Here is a 20,365-nt window from a genome sequence, read left to right on the forward strand (position 1 = left end):
CATATGAGTCCCTCAGTTGTCCTGTGAAAAGATGGATCTCAAAATCATACAGTCACTGTTGGAAATGGTTCAAATACACAATAATGTTGGAAAACCAAAGAATTTGTGTCACATTCATGTCTGTTCACTTGGTTTCTCCCATTGTCTCCCCCTGTCATTCTGTTTTCATTTGGTTTAGCTCTTATTATCCCGTAATCCCCGTCACCTGTGTTCAATGATTAGTTCCCCTTTATAAGTCTGTCTGTTTCTTGAGTTCTCTGTTGGTCTTTATTCATTGTTGATGTTTATGTCAGGGCTTAAAGTATTCCGGCACCATGCCGGATCTCCGGCGTGCGGCCGTGAGGGAAAAAATATATATATTTTAGAGCCTGCGCATGCGGTTTAATATTTTCGAGCCAATTTATTTCACCTACCAATCATATGAGAGGAACGCAGCTTTAAATAACGTTACAAGCCAGAAGCAGAGAAGGGCGGGTCCTTGCAACACAGTATGATTGACACCCATACGTCAATGTCACGTTAGCGTTGTCAGAGAAAAAAAAATGGAGCACAAGTTTATGAAGCCTGGGGATGATGTCCTAGCAATAGTTAAAGGACTCAAAAATAAATGGCGCTGGGCATGGATTGAAGAAAGTAGAGATGGCGAGCCTTTTGGCAGTTGGTGCAAGAAACTGAGAGAGCCCAGGGCTTGTTTCTGCACGATTTGCTCGAGGAAGCTACTGTATGCCAGCAGCGGTAAGAAAGTGCTTGCTCGTCATGATTTAGGCTGTATCCGAAATTGCCCCCTATTCACTATTCCCTGCATTAGTCCACTAATTCAGTTCACTTGAAGGAGTGAATGAAAACGAGTGAGTGAATTCGGACACTAAGTCCACCAGAAGGACTGCCGCTTTTGCATAGTGTGTTTACTGTTTAATAATCATTTCAATTGGGCAGCTCCAGTAGTAAGATTAAATGATTTATCTTGAACTCTGGCACGGAAATTATGTATAAGCCCTGGTTAAACAATTTAAGAATCAATTCACAATGAACTTGTACCTGTTGTATGCTGTATTACGCAGTGGACGAGCGCATTGTAAAATTAACGATTGGATGATTCAGCTGCGGGTGCCATCTTCTGGTTTTCATCGGTTGTACAATCGTTTTTGCGGTGCGTTGTGGGAGTACGCTTGAGAACGTCCACCAACCCCTAAACCCCCCCAAAAAAGTTACGGCTCAGGATTTTTATTAACTTTAACCCCTGTTATGTGTGTGGATATTCCTGCCTGTTCACTTGAAGAATATATAAAATATAGTGTTTATTGTGTATCTCGTCTCTCGTCTCGTCCGTCCAGCACCAACTCATAACAGAAAGACCGACCGACAACAGTTTATACCCGGCACCTTCCCCTGCGTTTATTTTTTCATTTTTTCTCTGTGTTTTATTTTTTTCTATTTTTTTATAATGGACCCTACTGTTCTCCTCATCCTCCTAAAGCATGGGGAACGCTGTCTTGAGGACCACACCCGTGACTATCTCCTCCTGGCGGAAAACTCCCACTTTCCGGATAGCATCCTCTGTAAGTTCTATTACATTGGACTCCATACCATCACCAAGGCACTGCTATCTGGGGAGGGTCCTCAAGAGAGCCTGCCGGATTACATTGAGTGGGTGCTGGCGTCCTGTGGATCGTCTGGGACTGTCGGCATCATTGAGGAGGACGTCAGCCCCACTCATGACCCAGAGCCCAGCCAAACATCACCCCGACATGCAGAGTAAGAGCCCGGATTCACCGCGGATGGAGAGCCTGAGCCCGGAGCAACAGCACTATAGAGCGCCGATGAGCCAGAGCTCAACACTTCCGAACAGGTGCGAGAGCCGGCCATTACATCCGCGATGGAGTACTGCGTGGAGCAAGAGAGGGCGGTAGAGAGCCCTGCCCACTGCACCACCACTGGGGGTGAGCTTGAGCAAGACTCTGGGGACCTGATTGACTTCTTCACTGAAATTTCAAATTGTTATGAACCACTTGCCTGCCTGGACTTCCCACCCACCCTCTTCTGCCTATGTCAGCATCTGCCTGCTCACCACTGGTCCATCCAGCCATCCTGAATCTCCGCTGGTTCCGTCCAGCCGTCCTGAATCTCCGCTGGTTCCGTCCAGCCGTCCTGAATCTCCGCTGGTTCCGTCCAGCCGTCCTGAATCTCCGCTGGTTCCATCCAGCCGTCCTGAATCTCCGCTGGTTCCGTCCAGCCGTCCTGAATCTCCGCTGGTTCCATCCAGCCGTCCTGAATCTCCACTGGGCCAGTCCAGTCTTCCAGAGTCACCGCTGGTTCCGCCCAGCCTTCCAGAATCCTCGCTGTCATCTGTCAGTCCCCTTGCTCACCCTCAGTCCACCACCTGTGCAGTGAGCTCGCTGCATGTCTGCCAGTTTCCACCGGTGTTATGGCTGGAGGATCCCTCAGCTCCGCCTCCAGCCTCAGAGTCCAGAACTCCACCTCGGCCCTCCGACCCTACGGCTCCACCACGGCTCTCAACTCCCTCATCTCCAGCATCGCCCGTTGGTCCACCAGCTCCACCGGGCTTTCTCGTCCCTCCGGCTCCGCCTTGTTCGTTCGTCGTCCCGCTATCGCCTATGGACTCTACTCCTCTGGCTACACCTCGCTCCGTCCCATCGGCTTCGTTGGGCTCCTCCCTCCGCCCGGCTCCACCACAGTCATCTGTCGCTCCGGCTCCGCCGCGGACCTCCGGATCTCTGCCTCAGTCGCCAGAGCCTCGGGCTCCGCCTTGGCCCTTTAGATCCTCTGTGTCGCCCAGGATCTTCAGCTCTCTGTCTCCGCCTCGGGCTCCTCCTCCACCTGCTCCGCCTGCTCCGTCAGTCGGACCCCTGGAGTCGTCAGCCCATCCTCCACCATGACTCCTCCCTCAGTCGCCTCTACCGTGGGTCGTCTTCATGGCTGTGGACTGGGTCTCGCTCTGTTCCTCCTGCTCCGGGTCCCTCCTGTTTCCTCCCTGGCTCCTCCCACCTTTGTCGCCCCCTTGGACTCTGTGGCCTCTTGCGTCCTCCCGCCAAAGCCTCCTCCATCATTGACTCTGTTGTTCTGTTTTGTCGCTCCTCTCGTCTGTTTTGTTTTCTGTCTACGGCGCGAGGATAAGCCTATGCGGAGGGGGGCGTAATGTCACATTCATGTCTGTTCACTTGGTTTCTCCCAATGTCTCCCCCTGTCATTCTGTTGTCATTTGGTTTAGCCCTTATTATCCAGTAATCCCCATCACCTGTTTAATGATTAGTTCCCCTTTATAAGTCTGTCTGTTTCTTGAGTTCTCTGTCGGTCTTTATTCATTGTTGATGTTTACGTGTGTGGATATTGCTGCCTGTTCACTTGAAGAATATATTAAATATAGTGTTAATTGTGTATCTCGTCTCGTCCGTCCAGCACCAACTCATAACAATTTGTGGGACCTGAAGGATTTTTCTGAAGAAAAGCAGGCAGTTTTAACTTTCAGGACACAGCTGTGGATCATTCAGGTAATAACACAGTATGAAATCAAGCGTACGTAAACTTTTGAACGGGGTAATTTTTATAAATTCAATTTATATTATATGAAATATCTTATTCAGGTCAATACAAAAAAATAAAAATAAAAAACGCATTTTGTATGATCCTTATTTTATTTTTGGTGAAATAATTAACATTGCTTAACTTTTGACCTCAACTGCATGTCACTCAGAAATGAGTACAACTCATGGACAACAAAAATTGAAGAATCGTAATGAACTATTCATAAGAAACACCACATGAAAACAACCACGAGTTATGACAAAAAACTTTAATCTGTTGATTTCCTAGGTTACATGATAATTACCAATAATAATAAATGTCTTGGTTACATGTGTTACACTTTAAAACTGCCATTACAATACATATCAGCTTTCCGCTCCATGGTTCTGTCCTTCTGTTTGTTTTCAAACAGCTCATCTGATACTCTTCCTAAGATCCAGGAGAGTCAATACACGCTGCAATTTCATCTTGACCCATATATTTTTTTTAAGTTCAACGGTCAAATGACCATAAACACCCTGTTATTGGGATAAAATCGACCACTATCCCATAGTTTCACATCTAGCACCAGAGCGACTTGTTGAACAGAGTTTAACAATAACATTCTCTCTGTACCACATATCATCATCAAAATGGATACAGAAATGCTACATTTAAATGTTGTGAGAGACTTTTTGTTGGTACTCTAGCCTGTGTGAAATTACTTAGCGATCATACTTGCTTTTTGTCATCTTTAATTGGAAAAAGCACATGGGAATGGAGCTTATTTTGAGAGTTGTATAGTGAATGCACATATCCACAGTCATGATTTGTATCATAACCAGTTGGAATGATTTTGAATGCCCTTGAAATCACAGAAAACACAAAATTAGTATCTAAACAAGCTACAGTGGTAATTCTCGAGAACATAAAGACAAACAAAATGAACAAAAATACCTTGCTAAATAGGATGCGTTAGTTAAGTAGTAATAAAAAAACATATTTTAACATAACATCAAAAGACTAAATGCTTGATTTGACAATTTACAAAACTGGTTCATAAATTACATTATATAGCTTTGAGTTAGACATCATGCTGAGGTGTGTGCAAGAATATGCTGCATGTTAGAGAGGTTATAGCATTGACACCATCTGTATCCAGTCAAGAGCTCACAAACAGGAGAACGCTTTTTCCACACTCTCTGTGAATTCTGGTGCAAGGAGTGGCTTTTGATTGCAGATAAACTCCTGTCTGAGCATTCCAGAGGTTTTAAGATTACGTGCATGTCACTGAAGGACATAATGAAACGGAGTGAGCGCACATGTGTGTGTCCGTCACTTTCTGTAGCTGACAATAGTGAGATGTTGTGAAAGTCTAAAGAAGGTCAGGCAAGTGGCTGTAGACCGAGTCGAGCAGCGTCTGGCTGGCTTCTTGACTCTTCACTCCTGCAATCTCAAACAAGCGGTCCAGCTTGTCCTCCGCCATCGGGATCTCCTCAATAACATGGAGCTCCTCGGGGTTGAGAATGTGCAACATATCGTCAAAGATGGGCTGGAGGTCACAGGGGTCCAGACGCACCTGCCGTAGCACCGTGTCCTTTTTCTCTGTGGGACAGAATTGGAGTGTTGCCATTAATAAAACAAATATTTTAGGATTTATAATTCATTGTGCTATTCAAATTTCATATTTAATAGCAAATGGTGTGATGATTAATAATAGCTCAAGAAGAAACATTTAGAAGAATTTCTCATGAATGTATATTTTAAAATAGTTAAACAAGTGTCCACAAGGGGGCAATATTTGACTTGTTTAAATCTTTCCCTGAACAATGTAGGACACATAAAATGTAATTCAAATTTGAATTGAATGACTTAATTCTTACTTTAATTAATTATGAGAACAGAATAAAATATTTTTAAACTAAAATAATATTGAATAACATTCAAACATCTGTCTATAAATTATATTATAGACAGATATTATACTATAAAAATTATTAATTAAATGTATATACAGTTTGTTAATTGCTATGTACTGTTATTTCAGCACTTTACTAATAAAAAATAAAATAACAAAACATTTAATACATGATTAATACATAAATGTGACCCTGAACCACAAAACCAGTCACAAGTAGCACAGGTATATTTGTAGCAATAGCCAACAATATACTGTTTAGGTCAAAATGATCAATTAATTATGCCAAAAATCATGTTCCGTGAAGATATTTTGTTCATTTTCTACCGTAAATATATCAAAACTTAATTTTTGATTAGTAATATGCATTGTTAAGAACTTTTCTCAGATTCCAGATTTTTAAATAGTTGTATCTCGGCCAAATACTGTCCTATCCCAACAAACCATACATAAATTGAAAGCCTATTTTATCAGATTTTATATGGTGTATAAATCTCAGTTTACAAAAACTGACCCTTATGACTGGTTTTGTGGTCCAGGGTCACAAATATTAGAAGGCCTAGCAATGAAACAGGTACATTTCTAGAATTCAATGGAATATTTGAAACTGTTGGACATACAATGCAGAAACATAAAGCATCCACAAGGGGGCAATATTTCGTAAGCTATTACTACAATACTTTTCACCATATAAACGGTGCAAAGGACAATTCAACTTTACTTACGCATTCATTTGTTTAATTGTTAAATTACGAGAACAGAATAAAATATTACTAAATATGAATGAAAAAACACGTGAACAAAAAAGGTAACATTTCTTATTAAATGGTTCAATATACAATGCAGGTACATGTAACATCCACATGGAGGCGATATTGACAATTCTACAGAATCAGATTTGAAAATCTGCAGAGTCAGAGTTGGAAACGTCTCGGGGAAAAAAAAAAGTCTTTGCAAAAAAAATTGTATGTATGCAAGGTACATATTTCTAGTAATTGTACAGTTAATTTTCATCTTGTATTTTCAGAAAGTTTTGGAATATTTGTCATCGGCCCAGATTTGTCACTAATGAAACACATTATTAATTTAATTAGAAGGGTTATAGTTAAGGATTCACTAGTTTGAATATACATTGAAACAAAAATCATAACATCTTAATTGATAATTCAGTATACTTCTTTTTTTTTTTTTGACTAAACACCCCATGTTTTGGTCGTGACAGCACATTTTCGGAAGTGACAGTAATGCTTTGGTAGCAACCACATTACATTACAGAATTTTAACTTGCAAACTAAAATTGCATAACTGTACTAAAATTTTGGTTATTTCCTCCAAATATGAAGTGTTTTGTTTTGTCACTACCGAAATGATGATATGTTTTGGTACTGTAGTGATTATTTTATAGGATAACACCCAAAAAAACAAAGAGAAACTCCACCAAATGTTCCAGTAGTGACTGTTTCGGTAGTGACAATTTTAGAAACTTTTGAACATAGCTCAAAGATGCTAATCAGAACATGGTTAGCCAGCACAGTTCTGAACAGTTGTACACATATAAAGACTAAATGTTATGGAATAACTTTTAAAAATCGTGCTTAAAGTGTTCCTTAAAGTTACACAGATTTTTCAGACTTTTGAGCACATTTACGTCAAAATGATGGGACCTATCTACTCACCATGTAGCTATGAGAGAGAGGGACACAGGAATAGTTTCTGATCATAAATTTAGGGGTGTAGTTAAAATCAGCCTCAGCCAATCAGGGTTGCCAGGTTTTCACAACAAAACCCGCCCAATTGCTGCTCAAAACTAGCCCAACTGCGTTTCCCCCAGTAAAAATACACGTTTTTTGGCAGAGTTTCCACGGTAAAATTCACATTCTAGGGGCTAAATATCAGATTATTGGTGTCAGTTCAACCCGCAGAAATGAAAAACAACCCACGGCAACAGTGTTAAAGTAGTCCAATTCTGCAGTAAAACCACAGACTTGGCAACACTGCAGCCAATGGACTAAACATACACTGTTTCGGTAGTATTAAAAAGATACTTTTAAAAACAAGTAATAATTCAATATCTTAAAGTTGAAATTTAGGGGTTAGGGTTCGGGACAGCCACCTCCCATGTGAAAGTACCCAATAAATGATTTTAAATATATTAATATTTATTAATATTAATATTTTAAATATTATTGTGGGTTTCAATAGATACTAGAAGGATCTTAGTAAACATCTATGACTTAAATGTGTCTTTTTAAATGTGTTTTGTGGTTGTAGAATGGCCCATACAGTCAAGCCCGAAATTATTCATACCCCTGGCAAAATCTGACTTAAAGTTACTTTTATTCAACCAGCAAGTTTTTTTTTTTTTTTTTGACCGGAAATGACACAGGCTTTTCCCAAAAGATATCAGCTTTTATTTACATTTGAACAAAAAGTGGCATGTCCAAAATTATTCATACCCTTTGCAAACTGTCACAGTCTATGGGAAAATCCAAAGTTCTATACCATTCCAAATAGTCCAAGCTGTTCTAAAGCATCCTAATTACCCTGATTCATTGGGAACAGCTGTTTTAATCAACTCAACAGGTGAAAAACAGAAGCTCTCTGCTGTTGGTTTGTGGACAGTCATGGCTAAGACAAAGGAGCTCACTGAGGACCTGCGGCTGTGCATTGTGGCTGCTCACAAGTCAGGAAAGGGCTCTAAGACCATATCTAAATGTTTTGGAGTTCCAGTGGCTACAGTGCAAAGTATTGTTAAAAAATACAAGACGTTCCGCACTGTGAAAAATCTCAGAGGACGTGGTCGGAAGCCAAAAGTGACACCTGTGCTGGCCAGGAGGATAGTGAGAGAGGTAAAAAAGATCACCACCAAGGCCATCCTGATAAATCTGGGCTCTGCTGGCGGCAATATCTCAAGGCAGACAGTCCAACGTTCACTGCACACCGCTGGATTCCACAGACGCAGACCAAGGAGGACACCACTTCTCCAGATAAGGCACACAAAAGCCCACTTGGCCTTTGCAAATACTCATCTGGACAAAGAAGAAGACTTCTGGTCTTCTGTTTTATGGTCAGATGAAACAAAAATTGAATTGTTTGGCCACAATCATGTAGCCTTCATTTGGTGTAAAAAAGGAGAAGCCTTCAACCCTAAGAACACCATCCCCACTGTCAAACATGGTGGTGGGAACCTAATGTTTGGGGGGTGTCTTTCAGCCGGTGGACCAGGGAACCTAATCACAGTAAACGGCACCATGAAAAAGGAGCAATACATCAAAATTCTCAACAACAACATCAGGCAGTCTGCAGAGAAACTTGGCCTTGGGCACCAGTGGACATTTCAGCAAGACAACAACCCAAAACACACAGCAAAAGTGGTGAAGAAATGGTTAGCAGACAAAAACATTAACGTTTTGCAGTGACCCAGCCAGAGTCCTGACTTAAATCCAATTGAGAATCTGTGGAGGGAGCTAAAGATCAGGGTGATGGCAAGGAGACCCTCCAACCTGAAAGAGTTGGAGCTCATCTCTAAAGATAAATGGGCAAAAATATCAGTGGAGACATGCAAAAAGCTGGTCAGCAATTATAGGAAGCAACTGATTGCTGTAATAGCCAATAAAGGCTTTTCTATTGATTATTGAGAAGGGTATGAATAATTTTGGACATGTCACTTTTGGTTCAAATGTAAATAAAAGATGAGTAATATTTTTTTCCACAATGATGCCTCTTGTACATCATCATATTATCTTTTGGGAGAAGCCTGTGTCATTTCCAGTCAAAAAAAAACTTGCTGGTTAAATAAAAGTAACTTTAAGTCAGAATTTACTGTGTTTTTCTAGCCGTTTTTCTTTCTTGTTTATTCATGTGGGTTTACCTTTGGTTATGAAAGAGCCTGTCCGGCTGAGGGCAGAGTCCTTGCTGGAAGTGGAGTCACAGCGCAGCAGCGGCTCTGATTCGTCAGTGAAGAATCCTTTGGTGCGCTCCATTGGGGACTGCTCCACCACCACACCGGGCGACTCTAAAGGCTTATGGCTGGGGCTCAGACAATGGCTTACATTCACAGCCGTCATTAGCTTGTTCAGGTCAACCTACGACAAAAGAGGCGTCACAGTACATGTTAATGACAGTGATGAGAACATCAGTCTGGCACACATATCTTCAGAGATTCTTTTTCATCCCGTTCCGCACCCACAAGTGTATCCTGTCAGAACAAACAAAGTTTTCTTGGAACAACTATTCTGTAAGTTAATGGATTTGAAAGAATGAGGGTCTTTGCTGACAGACAGCGATGACTGTATTAATGTGTGGGCACTACAAGTGTATCTCTATGTGCTCATGGCCGGGTCAGCACAAAGGGTTCAGCCTTCGTAACCCTGGACCACCCACACAAGTCCTGTCCCTGTTGGCCTTTGCGTCAGGGGAGGACAGATGAAAAAGATCCAGTACAGACAGAAATTCACTGCCCACAGAGCACATGGCCTGTGTTACAGTCACAAAACCCCCTGTGCGCAAAGCATACTTGTTATGCCAGTGTGTTGGAACATTAACGGTGCATTTCCGAGAACGAGTCACTTCACAGGAAGTCGGTACAGTCCGGATTTTATTACCACAGTCTGGGACTGTTCTTTAGTCTGTATTGGATGTGGGCACCATTTTAGCAAACTATGCATATTAAGTGACCTTATCCACAAAACATTCTCTGTATAATCCTTATGCAGGCCCAATTTAAAGGGACAGTTCACACAAAAATGAAAATTCTGTCATTAATTACTCACCCTTGTGTTGTTACAAACCTGTAAGACCTTCGTTCATCTTCAGAAGACAAATTAAGATATTTTTGATGAAATCAAAGAGCTTTCTGACCCTACACAGACAGCAACGCACTCCATTAACAACCTTATTCAACAATTTCTTCTCAATTTGCGTCGTTGTGCTGTTGAAAATGCACTTCGAAGACACAGAAGAGAAGAAATTGTTGTATAAAATCATTTTTTTGATTTCTTTGCGCACAAAACGTATTCTTGTAGCGTTATAACATTACAGTTGAACTACTGATGTCACATGGACTATTTTAATGATGTCCTTACTACCTTTTCGGGCCTTGAAAGTGGTAGTTGCATTGCTGTCTATGCAGGGTACAGTAAAAAATATCTTAATTTGTGTTTCAAAGATGAACAAAGGTCTTACGGGTTTGGAACAACGCGACAAAATTTATATTTTTAGGTGAACTAGTATGACATTTTGTTTGTATAGTTTGATCATGTCTAGTTTTAAAACAATCTTTCATTTATATACAAGGGTTATTTGAAAGTTATTCGATTGTAATGTAATGTAATCTAAACTCAATATTGAATAGACTTGGTGACCCCTAAGAAAGCTCTGGTGAATCCCAGATTGGAAAATCCTGACATAAGCTATTCAAGGAAGCATATAATAGGACGGGCAGGTATTCAAACTTCACAAGTGAGTTATCCAAATTATAGGAAGGGCGGAAACCACCCTATTTCCGGGAAAGTTTCCCTTGGAATCAGCAGTGAATAATCAATGCAACGTAGAAAAAGCAGACCATTACTCTTAGTGGCAAGGCGAGATTTAGTCATTCATTAGTCACCCCACACAGAGAAAAACAGCTCTGAACTCAAAGACACCAACAGGAAAACGGCAACACAATAGGTCAAGCCAGTTAATATAGAAGTAAATGGAGCATTACAGACCATTATTTGCGCTATTGCAAAACAACATCGAACTGCTCCAGAAAATCTGTCATTTTAGTAAACAGTTAACTGTACAAATACACTATGTTTGATGTGATTTACTTATTCATGAGTTTGTCTTTTTACTTCAGAAATATTGTACTTTGGCACACAATAACAGCAAGAACCAAGCTAACCGATAACAACACTCCACCCTGTCCATGAAGTCCTGCATTAGTGCTGAAAGGAAGGAAGTAAGTGTGCCGCAGCACATGCCAGACACGAAAATAGCCACTTTTTACAAGGGAAGCCAGAATGAGTACTGCAATTATAGATGCATCTCTCTGGTAAGCACTGCTGGCAAATTGTTTATCCATCTATATCCAAATGGAAAAGCTTCATGGCCCCAAAAAAAGAGAACATTTAGATTTTTGGCAATTATTTTCTTGCCAGTTAAGCATGTTTTCACACAGAATTACTGTAATATGAAGGACAACACGTATAAAATAATTAAAAAAGAAAGAAAAGAAATATACACTACTGTTCAAATGCATGGGATCAGAAAGATTTTTAATGTTTTTTTTTTTAAAAAGTCTCTTATGCTAATCAAAGTAGCATTTATTTGATCAAAAATGCCGAAAAAAAAAAAAAAACCAGTAATACAATTGTAATTCAAAACACCGGTTTTCCATTTTAATCTACTTTAAAATCGAATTTATTTCTGTGATGCAAAGCTAAATTTTCATCAGCCATTACTTCAGTCTTCAGTGTCACATGATCCTTCAGAAATCATTCTAATATGCTGATTTATTATCAATATTGGAATATTGCTGCTTAATATATATATATATTTTTCAGAATTATTTGATGGATAAAAAGTAAAAAAAGAACAGCATTTATTTCAAAAATATATATTTTGTAATAATATACACTATAAAATGTGATGGGAAAGATGTATATTGTTAAAAAATATTTCTATTTGGAATAAATGCTGTTCTTTTGAACTTTTCATTAATTAAAGAATGCTGAAAAGGCATCACAGATTCCAAAAATATTAAGCAGACAAAAACTGCTTCCAACATTGATAAAAATGAAGCAAACAGTTAATAAATCAGAATGATTTCTGAAGAATCATGTGACACTGAAGACTAGAGTAATGGATGATGAAAATTCAGCTTTGCTTCAAATGAATACATTATATTTTACAATATATTAAAACTGTTATTTTGAATTGTAATAACATTTTACAATGTTGCTGTTTTTCTGTATTTTTTGATCACATAAATGCATCTTTCAAAAAACATACACAAAATCTTACTGATCCCAAACTTTTAAACACAAGTATATATATATATATATTTAAAATAATATAATCTAAAAATGTTTTAATAATTATAACTAATAATTGTTACAATTTAAAATTAATTTTTGATGAACAAAATAGATTCTTTGATTAATAGAAAGTTCAAATGAACAGTTAATTTAAGTAATTAATACAAAAATAATTTAAAATAATAAAAAAATTTAAAAAATAAGTAAATAAAAGTCAAAAATTGAACTTTTTATATCCAAAACAAACAAGCAAGCCCTGCCCAGATTTAAAAGGTAACACAAAAGTAACATAACGCATTAATTTTCATAAAAAGTAACTAAGTTTAGGGAGTAACTCAATTAGGGCTGCAACTAACGATTATTTTAATAATCGATTAATCTGTCGATTATTTTTTCGATTAATCGATGAATCGGATTAAAAAAAAACAAGGGATTTACAACCCTTTATTCAAAAACAGAACTAAAATCTTTAGAAAGTGCACGAACATGTTGCTCCTTGAACTGTTATAATAATAATAATAAAATAAAAATGGACTAACACAAAAAACATACACATGTATGCTTTACATCTGCCAAATATATAGACTAAATAAACTAAAATTACTATCCGTCAAGACAGCGGCTTGCTGTGGTGTACATGCTGCATTTCCCATCAAGAAGCCTCTCAAATTAAATTCCTCAGTGCGCATTAAAAAAGTCATGTGACTTTGCACGCTGGAACGGGATAACTTGACTAACTTTCTGCTACATTCATTCTGCCATGGCGGTGTTTAGTGTCCTGCCATCAGCAGCGACCAGCTGGAAGAGTTCCGCATTCAAATGCACGCAAAACTGGCCTCAAAGCCCCAGCAAAAGTAATTACCATGAATGTGTCAAGGCAAAAATTAAGAAAATATTCGAATTACTTATTAATAAAATCGTATTTTCTGATTCAGTGTTGCAAAGATGAAATTGACGATCCTGCCATCTGCTCATTAATGCCTAATGCATCTTTATGGATTAGCTAATGAAAGAGTTTTGTTTTCGATTTTAATTATTTCGTTTTATAGTAAAATAATAATTTAAAGCTTTCTATAGATATTGTGTTTGTGAGGCAATTACCTGGGTTTCGGTTAATTATTGTGAAGCGCTCCTGTTTAAACCAAAGATATCAAGCGTATTCTGTTTGTTTTCTTTAAGAGCACATTTTGTTGATACTGTTAGTACACACAAACTAAGGTAGACCCTTTACAGTTCCGGCCCGGGTGGTATATTACTCTTACCTTTATGAGCAAAAAAGAAATTCCACATTGCACTGGCGTCTCCATGCGCTGCAAAGCGCGCTTCTCTCCGCACAAACTTTGGATTTATATTGATTGAATGATTAAACTAATATTGTGATATGTTTTAAGTTTTTTATATCAATGGATTTTAATTTAAATCGCGATGAATTAAGCAGGCTTTTGATCTGTCTGCCGCTGTTTGCTAGGTATAACTTTAAAAAACAAAAACTTGAATTTAACAAACAAAAAGTGTTCCAAATATATCTCTAAATTAACTTTATAAACTAAAGGAACGAAAATAAATGTAATCACTTTGCTATTAAAATCAGCAGCTGTAAAAAGACAGTCGGACTGGAAATTCAGTCGGCCAAAAATTGATGAGCTGTCGGACATTTTTACAAGGAATGTTTGTTTAATAACCTATATAATATTCTTAGGCTACTTTCTTAATTAAATATATTATTTCTTTGATTTATATTAGCGTTTTTAGGCTGCTTGTTAGCTGACTGAAGTAGGCTATATATAAAAAAACAACGTGCCACCGTCACAGCCCTATTCAAAACTGAGACGATTTCACCTCAGCAGAGCTCCTCTTTCTCCTTACGGTTGTGGTATGTTTTCGACACATTATACAGACAGACAGTGTTACAAAAACTATAGAAGTAGTTTTCTCCATCTCCACTATCCAACGACCCGTACACCAGCTGTTTTGCGATCGAGCATTGGCTGCTGTGAAAGTACGCTAGCCAAAGTAGGCTTAAATATCAAACATGTTTGATATAAATCGGGGCAGCATAGGCCTATATATATAATGTAGAAACGGTGCTTTATGCTCAAATGTTCCAGTTTTGCGCATAAGTTAAATTCGCATTTTTGGATGGAAACACAGCTTATGAGGTGCCGAACTCTGCTGGCATCAGTGCGGGAGAGAGACCGAATGTGTCCACTCCGCTCTGCGCTCAATTTTTTTTTAAATATATATAATAACAACCAAATGTCTCTGCGTCGCGCGACACAACGAATCGATTATGAAATTCGTTGCCAACGCTTTTAGTAATCGATTTTTATCGATTTTATCGATTCGTTGTTGCAGCCCTAAACTCAATATTGTAATGCATTACTTTTAAAAGTAACTTTCCCCAACACTGATTATAACTAATAATTGTTACAATTTAAAATTACTTTTTTGATGAACAAAATAGATTCTTTGATTAATAAAAAAGTTTTCAAAGATACATTTTTTAATACTTTAAAGTCTTCACTGTTACTTTTCGTCAATTTAATGCATCCTTGAATAAATACACTTTAATTGATTAATTTAATAATTAATACAAAAACAATTTAAGTAATGAAAGAATGAGTAAATTAAAAAGTTAAAAAGTATTTGAAAACTAAATGTAAAAATAATTACATTTTATTACAAATGAATTCATTTCTGTAGGTTTGGTCCTCTATATCTTTTCTGAATAAAAGTATAATTATTATATACACATATCAACATGACATTATCACAGAACTCATATCATTTGTATTAGCACTGACTAATACAAACTAGAGCGTTTCATATCTAAAATCCAGTGTTTATGAAATCAACAAACGCATTATTCTAACCACACAGCAGTCTACTGTTCAGAAAAGTTGCATGTCTCAGGAAGGAGGATGGGTGTATACCCAAATATCTTCTCTATTCACATGCAGCACACAAGCTGTCTGCAAATGTCTGAAACCATAACATGGGAGCCGCCGTGAATGCTGTTCCATCAACCACCAGGACACAAGCCACAGATGTGGAAAGTGTGTCACTCCCACACTGATCTTATTAGCCGCAGCTAACACTGCTCCAGACTCAACAAGACCACCTACAGCACACAGCGCATGGTCCACATCTGACTATACAAAGCTTGGCAGTAGAACGTCAACATTATACATTAAAAAAAAGATTTCCACAGAAACAAAAGTTCTTTGTTTCTTCTTAACGGTTAGGAAAACCTGTCAAAACGCATTATTTAAATAGTAGCACGGGACAGACAGAGTGCTGGCGGTGGCTTTCAGACGGCGTCTAAATGTTGTGGGGCTGTTTGGCCGGCGTCCATGACAAGTGAAGCGCTGGGTGTGTTTATCCTCTGAGGGTCCTTATCTGGGCTTTACTTGCATTCTGAGTCCAAGTGGCATGACTTTGTATCCTTTGTAACTCATGGAAGTGCATGCCATTCTGTTTACAGGCAGTGAAAGAACTAATCTTAGTGTATATGAAATTATGCAGTACAAACATTTGAAGAAATGATGCAGTTTTTCTTCCTCACTTCCCAGACATTTGTAAACAAGGACGAGCTTACTTAAATGTCCTAATGCTTTTGAGACACATACTGACGTCTTTCTCTTTCGTACCATGTGCAATTCATTCAGCTGACGGGAGGTTATGCGTGCTGTGGCAGTGTGGAGCATCAGATGCATGTGATTTGATCTAGAAACATGTGGCTCTGATGAATGCTCCCTTGCTTATGATAATGATGTTTCATCCTCTTTGCTGTACCGTTTTCATTCAGCATTGCTAATTCTATATCAGATCCGTTGCGGTTTCGCTCAGAGAAAGAGAAAATGCCCATGTAATTCTCACGCTCCGTGGTTCACATCTTTTAAAGGGATGTTCACCCCAACAAATAAGCCCTGTTAATAACTTAAAAGTTGTATGAATCTGCAGTTGATTACAAAACAAGTTAGAAAGGATGGAAAAGAGAGAAGTTTTGTCATAGTATGCACTAAAAATCGGTTTTTAATAAAATAAAATAAAAAATTTGGACTTTCCAAATAACAAGAAAAAACTGGGGTATATATACAAATTTCACAGTTTGGGACCATTGTGGGTTAGAAGTTACTGATCAACTTACATTTACTTTCAATTTTAAAATATATATTTTTTATAACATTTAAGAATTTACAAAGAAATCAGAGAATATGGTCTTTTTCCATACAATGAAAGTGAATGGTGAATGGTGAAAAGCCAGTTTGGGACCATTGTTGGTTAGAAGTTACTGATAAACTTTCCTTTCCTCTCGATTGAAAAATATATTAATATTAATATTTTTTTGTAATATTTAACAATTCACAAAAGGAATCAGAAATGTCCATTCTTCTTTTCCAACAGAATGAAATTGACTGGCGACAGATAAAATGAAATAAAAAAAATAAAAAATAAAATAAAATAAAATAAAAATATTTTATATAGTTAAAAAAACTATACTTGTAAAACCAGAAAAAAAAAAACTTTTTTTTATAAAATAAAAAATAAAAATAAAAATGGATTTCAGGGATCCAAATAATAAAGTAGAAAAAACTATTTTCTGAAATTCTTCCTTTTTTCCTGTAGTTTTCTAGCAATAAACAGCTAATTAAACAGGCAAAGTTTAATAAAATAAAGGTATTTTATATAAAATGTAGTTAAAAAACAATACTTGTAAAACCCGGGAAAAAAAGTTGAAAAAATATTACAATTAAATAAAATAAAACAATAAAATGCATTTCAGGGATCCAAATAACAAGGTAGAAAAAAACTAGAGTTCCTATTTTCTGAAATTCTTCCTTTTTCCTGTAGTTTTCTAGCATTAAACATTAAATAGGCAAAGTTTAATAAAAGAAAAATACTTTATATAGTAAAAAATATATATACTTGTAAAACCCGAAAAAAGTAAAATAAATAATATAAAATATAAATATAAATAAATAAATTGATTTCAGGGATCGAAAAAAAACAAGGTAGTAATAACTGGGGTTATTATTTTCTGAAATTCTTCCTTTTTTTGTATTTTTCTAGCAATAAACATCAAATTAAATGGACAAAGTTCAATAAAATAAAAATACTTTATATATATATATATATATATATATATTAGGGCTGTCAAATGATTAAAATTTTTAATCAGATTAATCAGACTTTTCAGTGGATTAATCATGATTAATCACTATTTGCAACACCTGAATCCTAACCATTTTTTTTTCTAAAATGCATACCAAAATATAAATAACAGGATACATAATTTTCACATTTTCATATTATGCCAGGGCCCGCATCGGGCCTGTTTTAGGCTACTCCTCATTTTTTATATTTTAGACATCCATCAATAATTTCGCGCTGGTGGAAACAACACAAGACTTTCGCTTTTACTTTCGATAACGGCTGGGATGGCGCAACTGGAAGAGATCCACGTTCAATCGCATGCAGTAGGCTAAAACAAATACCGGCAAAAATAAATAATAAATGTGTCGGGGAAAGAGTAAGGACATATCTGAATTATTTATTAATAAAGTGTATTCACTGTGAGTCAATGTGAGTCAATGTCGCAAAGATCCTGCAATTTCATTTTTGGACGCGCCTTGAGAGAGAAATTTATCGTTAAGGATTACATATTAAACAAGTTTTTGTTTTCGATTTGTTTTATTTCGTTAAGTAATAATTTAAAACTTTCTATAGATATGTTTATCATGTCTGTGAGGCATGCATTTAGCTTTATTTTTGTTAAGCACTCCTGTTCAAGAACAAGACGACAGAAAGCGCATCATTTTTGTTTTCTTTATTTTATAAAAACACTGCAACGTTTTTTGGTGTATTACTTTTTCCTTTGTGAGCAAAAATGACGGATAATTTGAAATTGCTTCCACTGAAAAAATGCAATTGATTGAGCTGGTGCCTCGATGACCTGCAAAACGGCTTTATCTTCCACTCTCCACTCTGTCACTGTGTCAGTCACCGCTCTTTCGAGAATGAACGTAATTGTGCGATGTACAGATGTAATTCCCAAAACATAAGAAAAACGAAATTTTCATACAAATTCTGAATGGATTATGGCATGGAAAGTGCAAAGCGCGCTCCCTTTATTATCACTAAAAGCGTCACAAATCTAAGTTCATAGAGATCTCACAACGTTCCGTTATAATCAATAAAGCTTTCTAAACTACACAATGAATCTTTTATTTACATCGCGTCTACACTTAGTCAGGAGATGAACAACACTGGATTGTTTGTCAGATCTTGCAGTAGAACCGGGCCTAAGCTTGGCTAACCACTCCAGTTGCAGAGGGGCTGTCGTCCAGGCTTGTACTTGTTAACTGTACCATCATCATTCTTTTTATATTTGAATCCGTCCATAGGCTCCACCTTGCTCCATCTCGCCTCTAGCTCCCCAATCCTGACAAATAATTCGTCACACTGCGCATGCGTGAAATGCGTTAAAAAATTTGACGTAATTAACAACAACAAAATAATTAACGCCGTTAACGCGTTATTTTCGACAGCCCTAATAAATATATATATATATATATATATATATATATATATATATATATATATATATATATATATATATAAAAATCAGCCCAAACAAATCGGCAGCACATATCGGACATCGGCTGACCCTGATCTCTAAACATCGGCATCGGTTATAGAAAAACCCATATCGGTCGATCTCTAGTTCTTATTTTCTGAAATTCTAGCTTTTTGTATTTTTCTAGCAATACACATCAAATTAAATAGGCAAAGTTTAATAAAATACAAATATTTTATATAGTAAAAAAAGCAATACTTGTAAAACCCGTGAAAAAAATAAAAAAATGAATGAATGAATGAATGGATTTCAGAGATCCAAATAACAAGGTAGCAATAAACGGGGTTCTTATTTTCTGAAATTCTTCCTTTTTTTGTATTTTTCTAGCAAAAAAACATCAAAATAAAATAAAAGTATATCAGTGTTCCAAATAATAAGGACACAAATTTAGCATCAAATAAACAACATTTCACTGGCAAGCTGGTTAGTTGATATTGATAACTTATATTTCCTGTAAATATATATATATTTTATATAATATTCAATGGTTTAAAAATGTTAATTTATTTTAATGTTAATTTACAGGTGAACTATTCATTTAAACATGCAGTTCGAATGAAGTAAACATATGAGAACAAGTGAACAGAATGTGCTCTGCAGAGAGATGACTTTGCTCTACCTTCACAGGCGTATGATCATTGAATGTCAACACCCGTTCTGGCAATTAGGCGATTATGAGCTGGCGTTGACAAGCAGACATAAGTCTGAGAGTTTGTATCTATCTCACTCTATCTTGGTCATATCATTGGCATCAAAATGAGTCCAAAAGCCTTAACTTCACCATCTGCTGTGACCTTGAGACAAGGACAGAGTCAATAAAGTGGCCTTTATAAAATCTGCACACAGGAAAGACTTGAAACTCTAAAATGAAAGTTGATGACTGATCTTCCATCTCCGGTTGCTTGTCAGGATTTTGTGATTAGTAATGCAGCTCAATATGATGCAGCCAGGAGTCACAATGCACTCATGTGGTTTGTTTACTTCTCTGTGTACGTATTATCCAAATAGAGAGTTATTATACCTGGTGTGTGTGTGTGTGTGTGTGTGTGTGTGTGTGTGTGTGTGTGTGTGTGTGTGTGTGTGTGTGTGTGTCTGTGTGTCTGTGTCTGTGTGTCTGTGTCTGTGTGTCTGTGTGTGTTATATAAGTCTATATACACATGACTACTTTATCCATTATTGTAGCTTGACTAATGCAGCAACTTGTGGATTTACCATAACAGGACAAGTTAGATGTTTGCTAACATACAACAATACAAGCACTTA

General features: G+C 37.2%; 2 protein-coding genes across 2 annotated transcripts in view; both read right to left on the bottom strand.

Annotated features, from left to right (window-relative positions):
• The window catches only part of LOC141348479 (adhesion G protein-coupled receptor F4-like), a 51,748-nt gene extending 48,853 nt beyond the window's left edge, over positions 1–2,895 (bottom strand). The window contains exon 1 of the mRNA XM_073852773.1: positions 2,839–2,895. Coding sequence (XP_073708874.1) covers positions 2,839–2,895 — 57 coding nt within the window. The remainder of the gene's footprint in view (positions 1–2,838) is intronic.
• A 901-nt stretch (positions 2,896–3,796) lies between these two features.
• tnfrsf21 (tumor necrosis factor receptor superfamily, member 21) overlaps positions 3,797–20,365 on the bottom strand; it is a 39,465-nt gene continuing 22,896 nt past the window's right edge. The window contains exons 5-6 of the mRNA XM_073816504.1: positions 9,312–9,525; positions 3,797–5,127 (exon numbers count right to left, since the gene is read on the bottom strand). Of these exons, the coding sequence (XP_073672605.1) occupies positions 4,898–5,127; positions 9,312–9,525 (444 nt within the window). The 3' untranslated portion in view covers positions 3,797–4,897. The remainder of the gene's footprint in view (positions 5,128–9,311; positions 9,526–20,365) is intronic.

This window comes from Garra rufa, chromosome 13 (assembly GCF_049309525.1).
Source record: "Garra rufa chromosome 13, GarRuf1.0, whole genome shotgun sequence".
Classification (NCBI taxonomy): domain Eukaryota; kingdom Metazoa; phylum Chordata; class Actinopteri; order Cypriniformes; family Cyprinidae; genus Garra; species Garra rufa.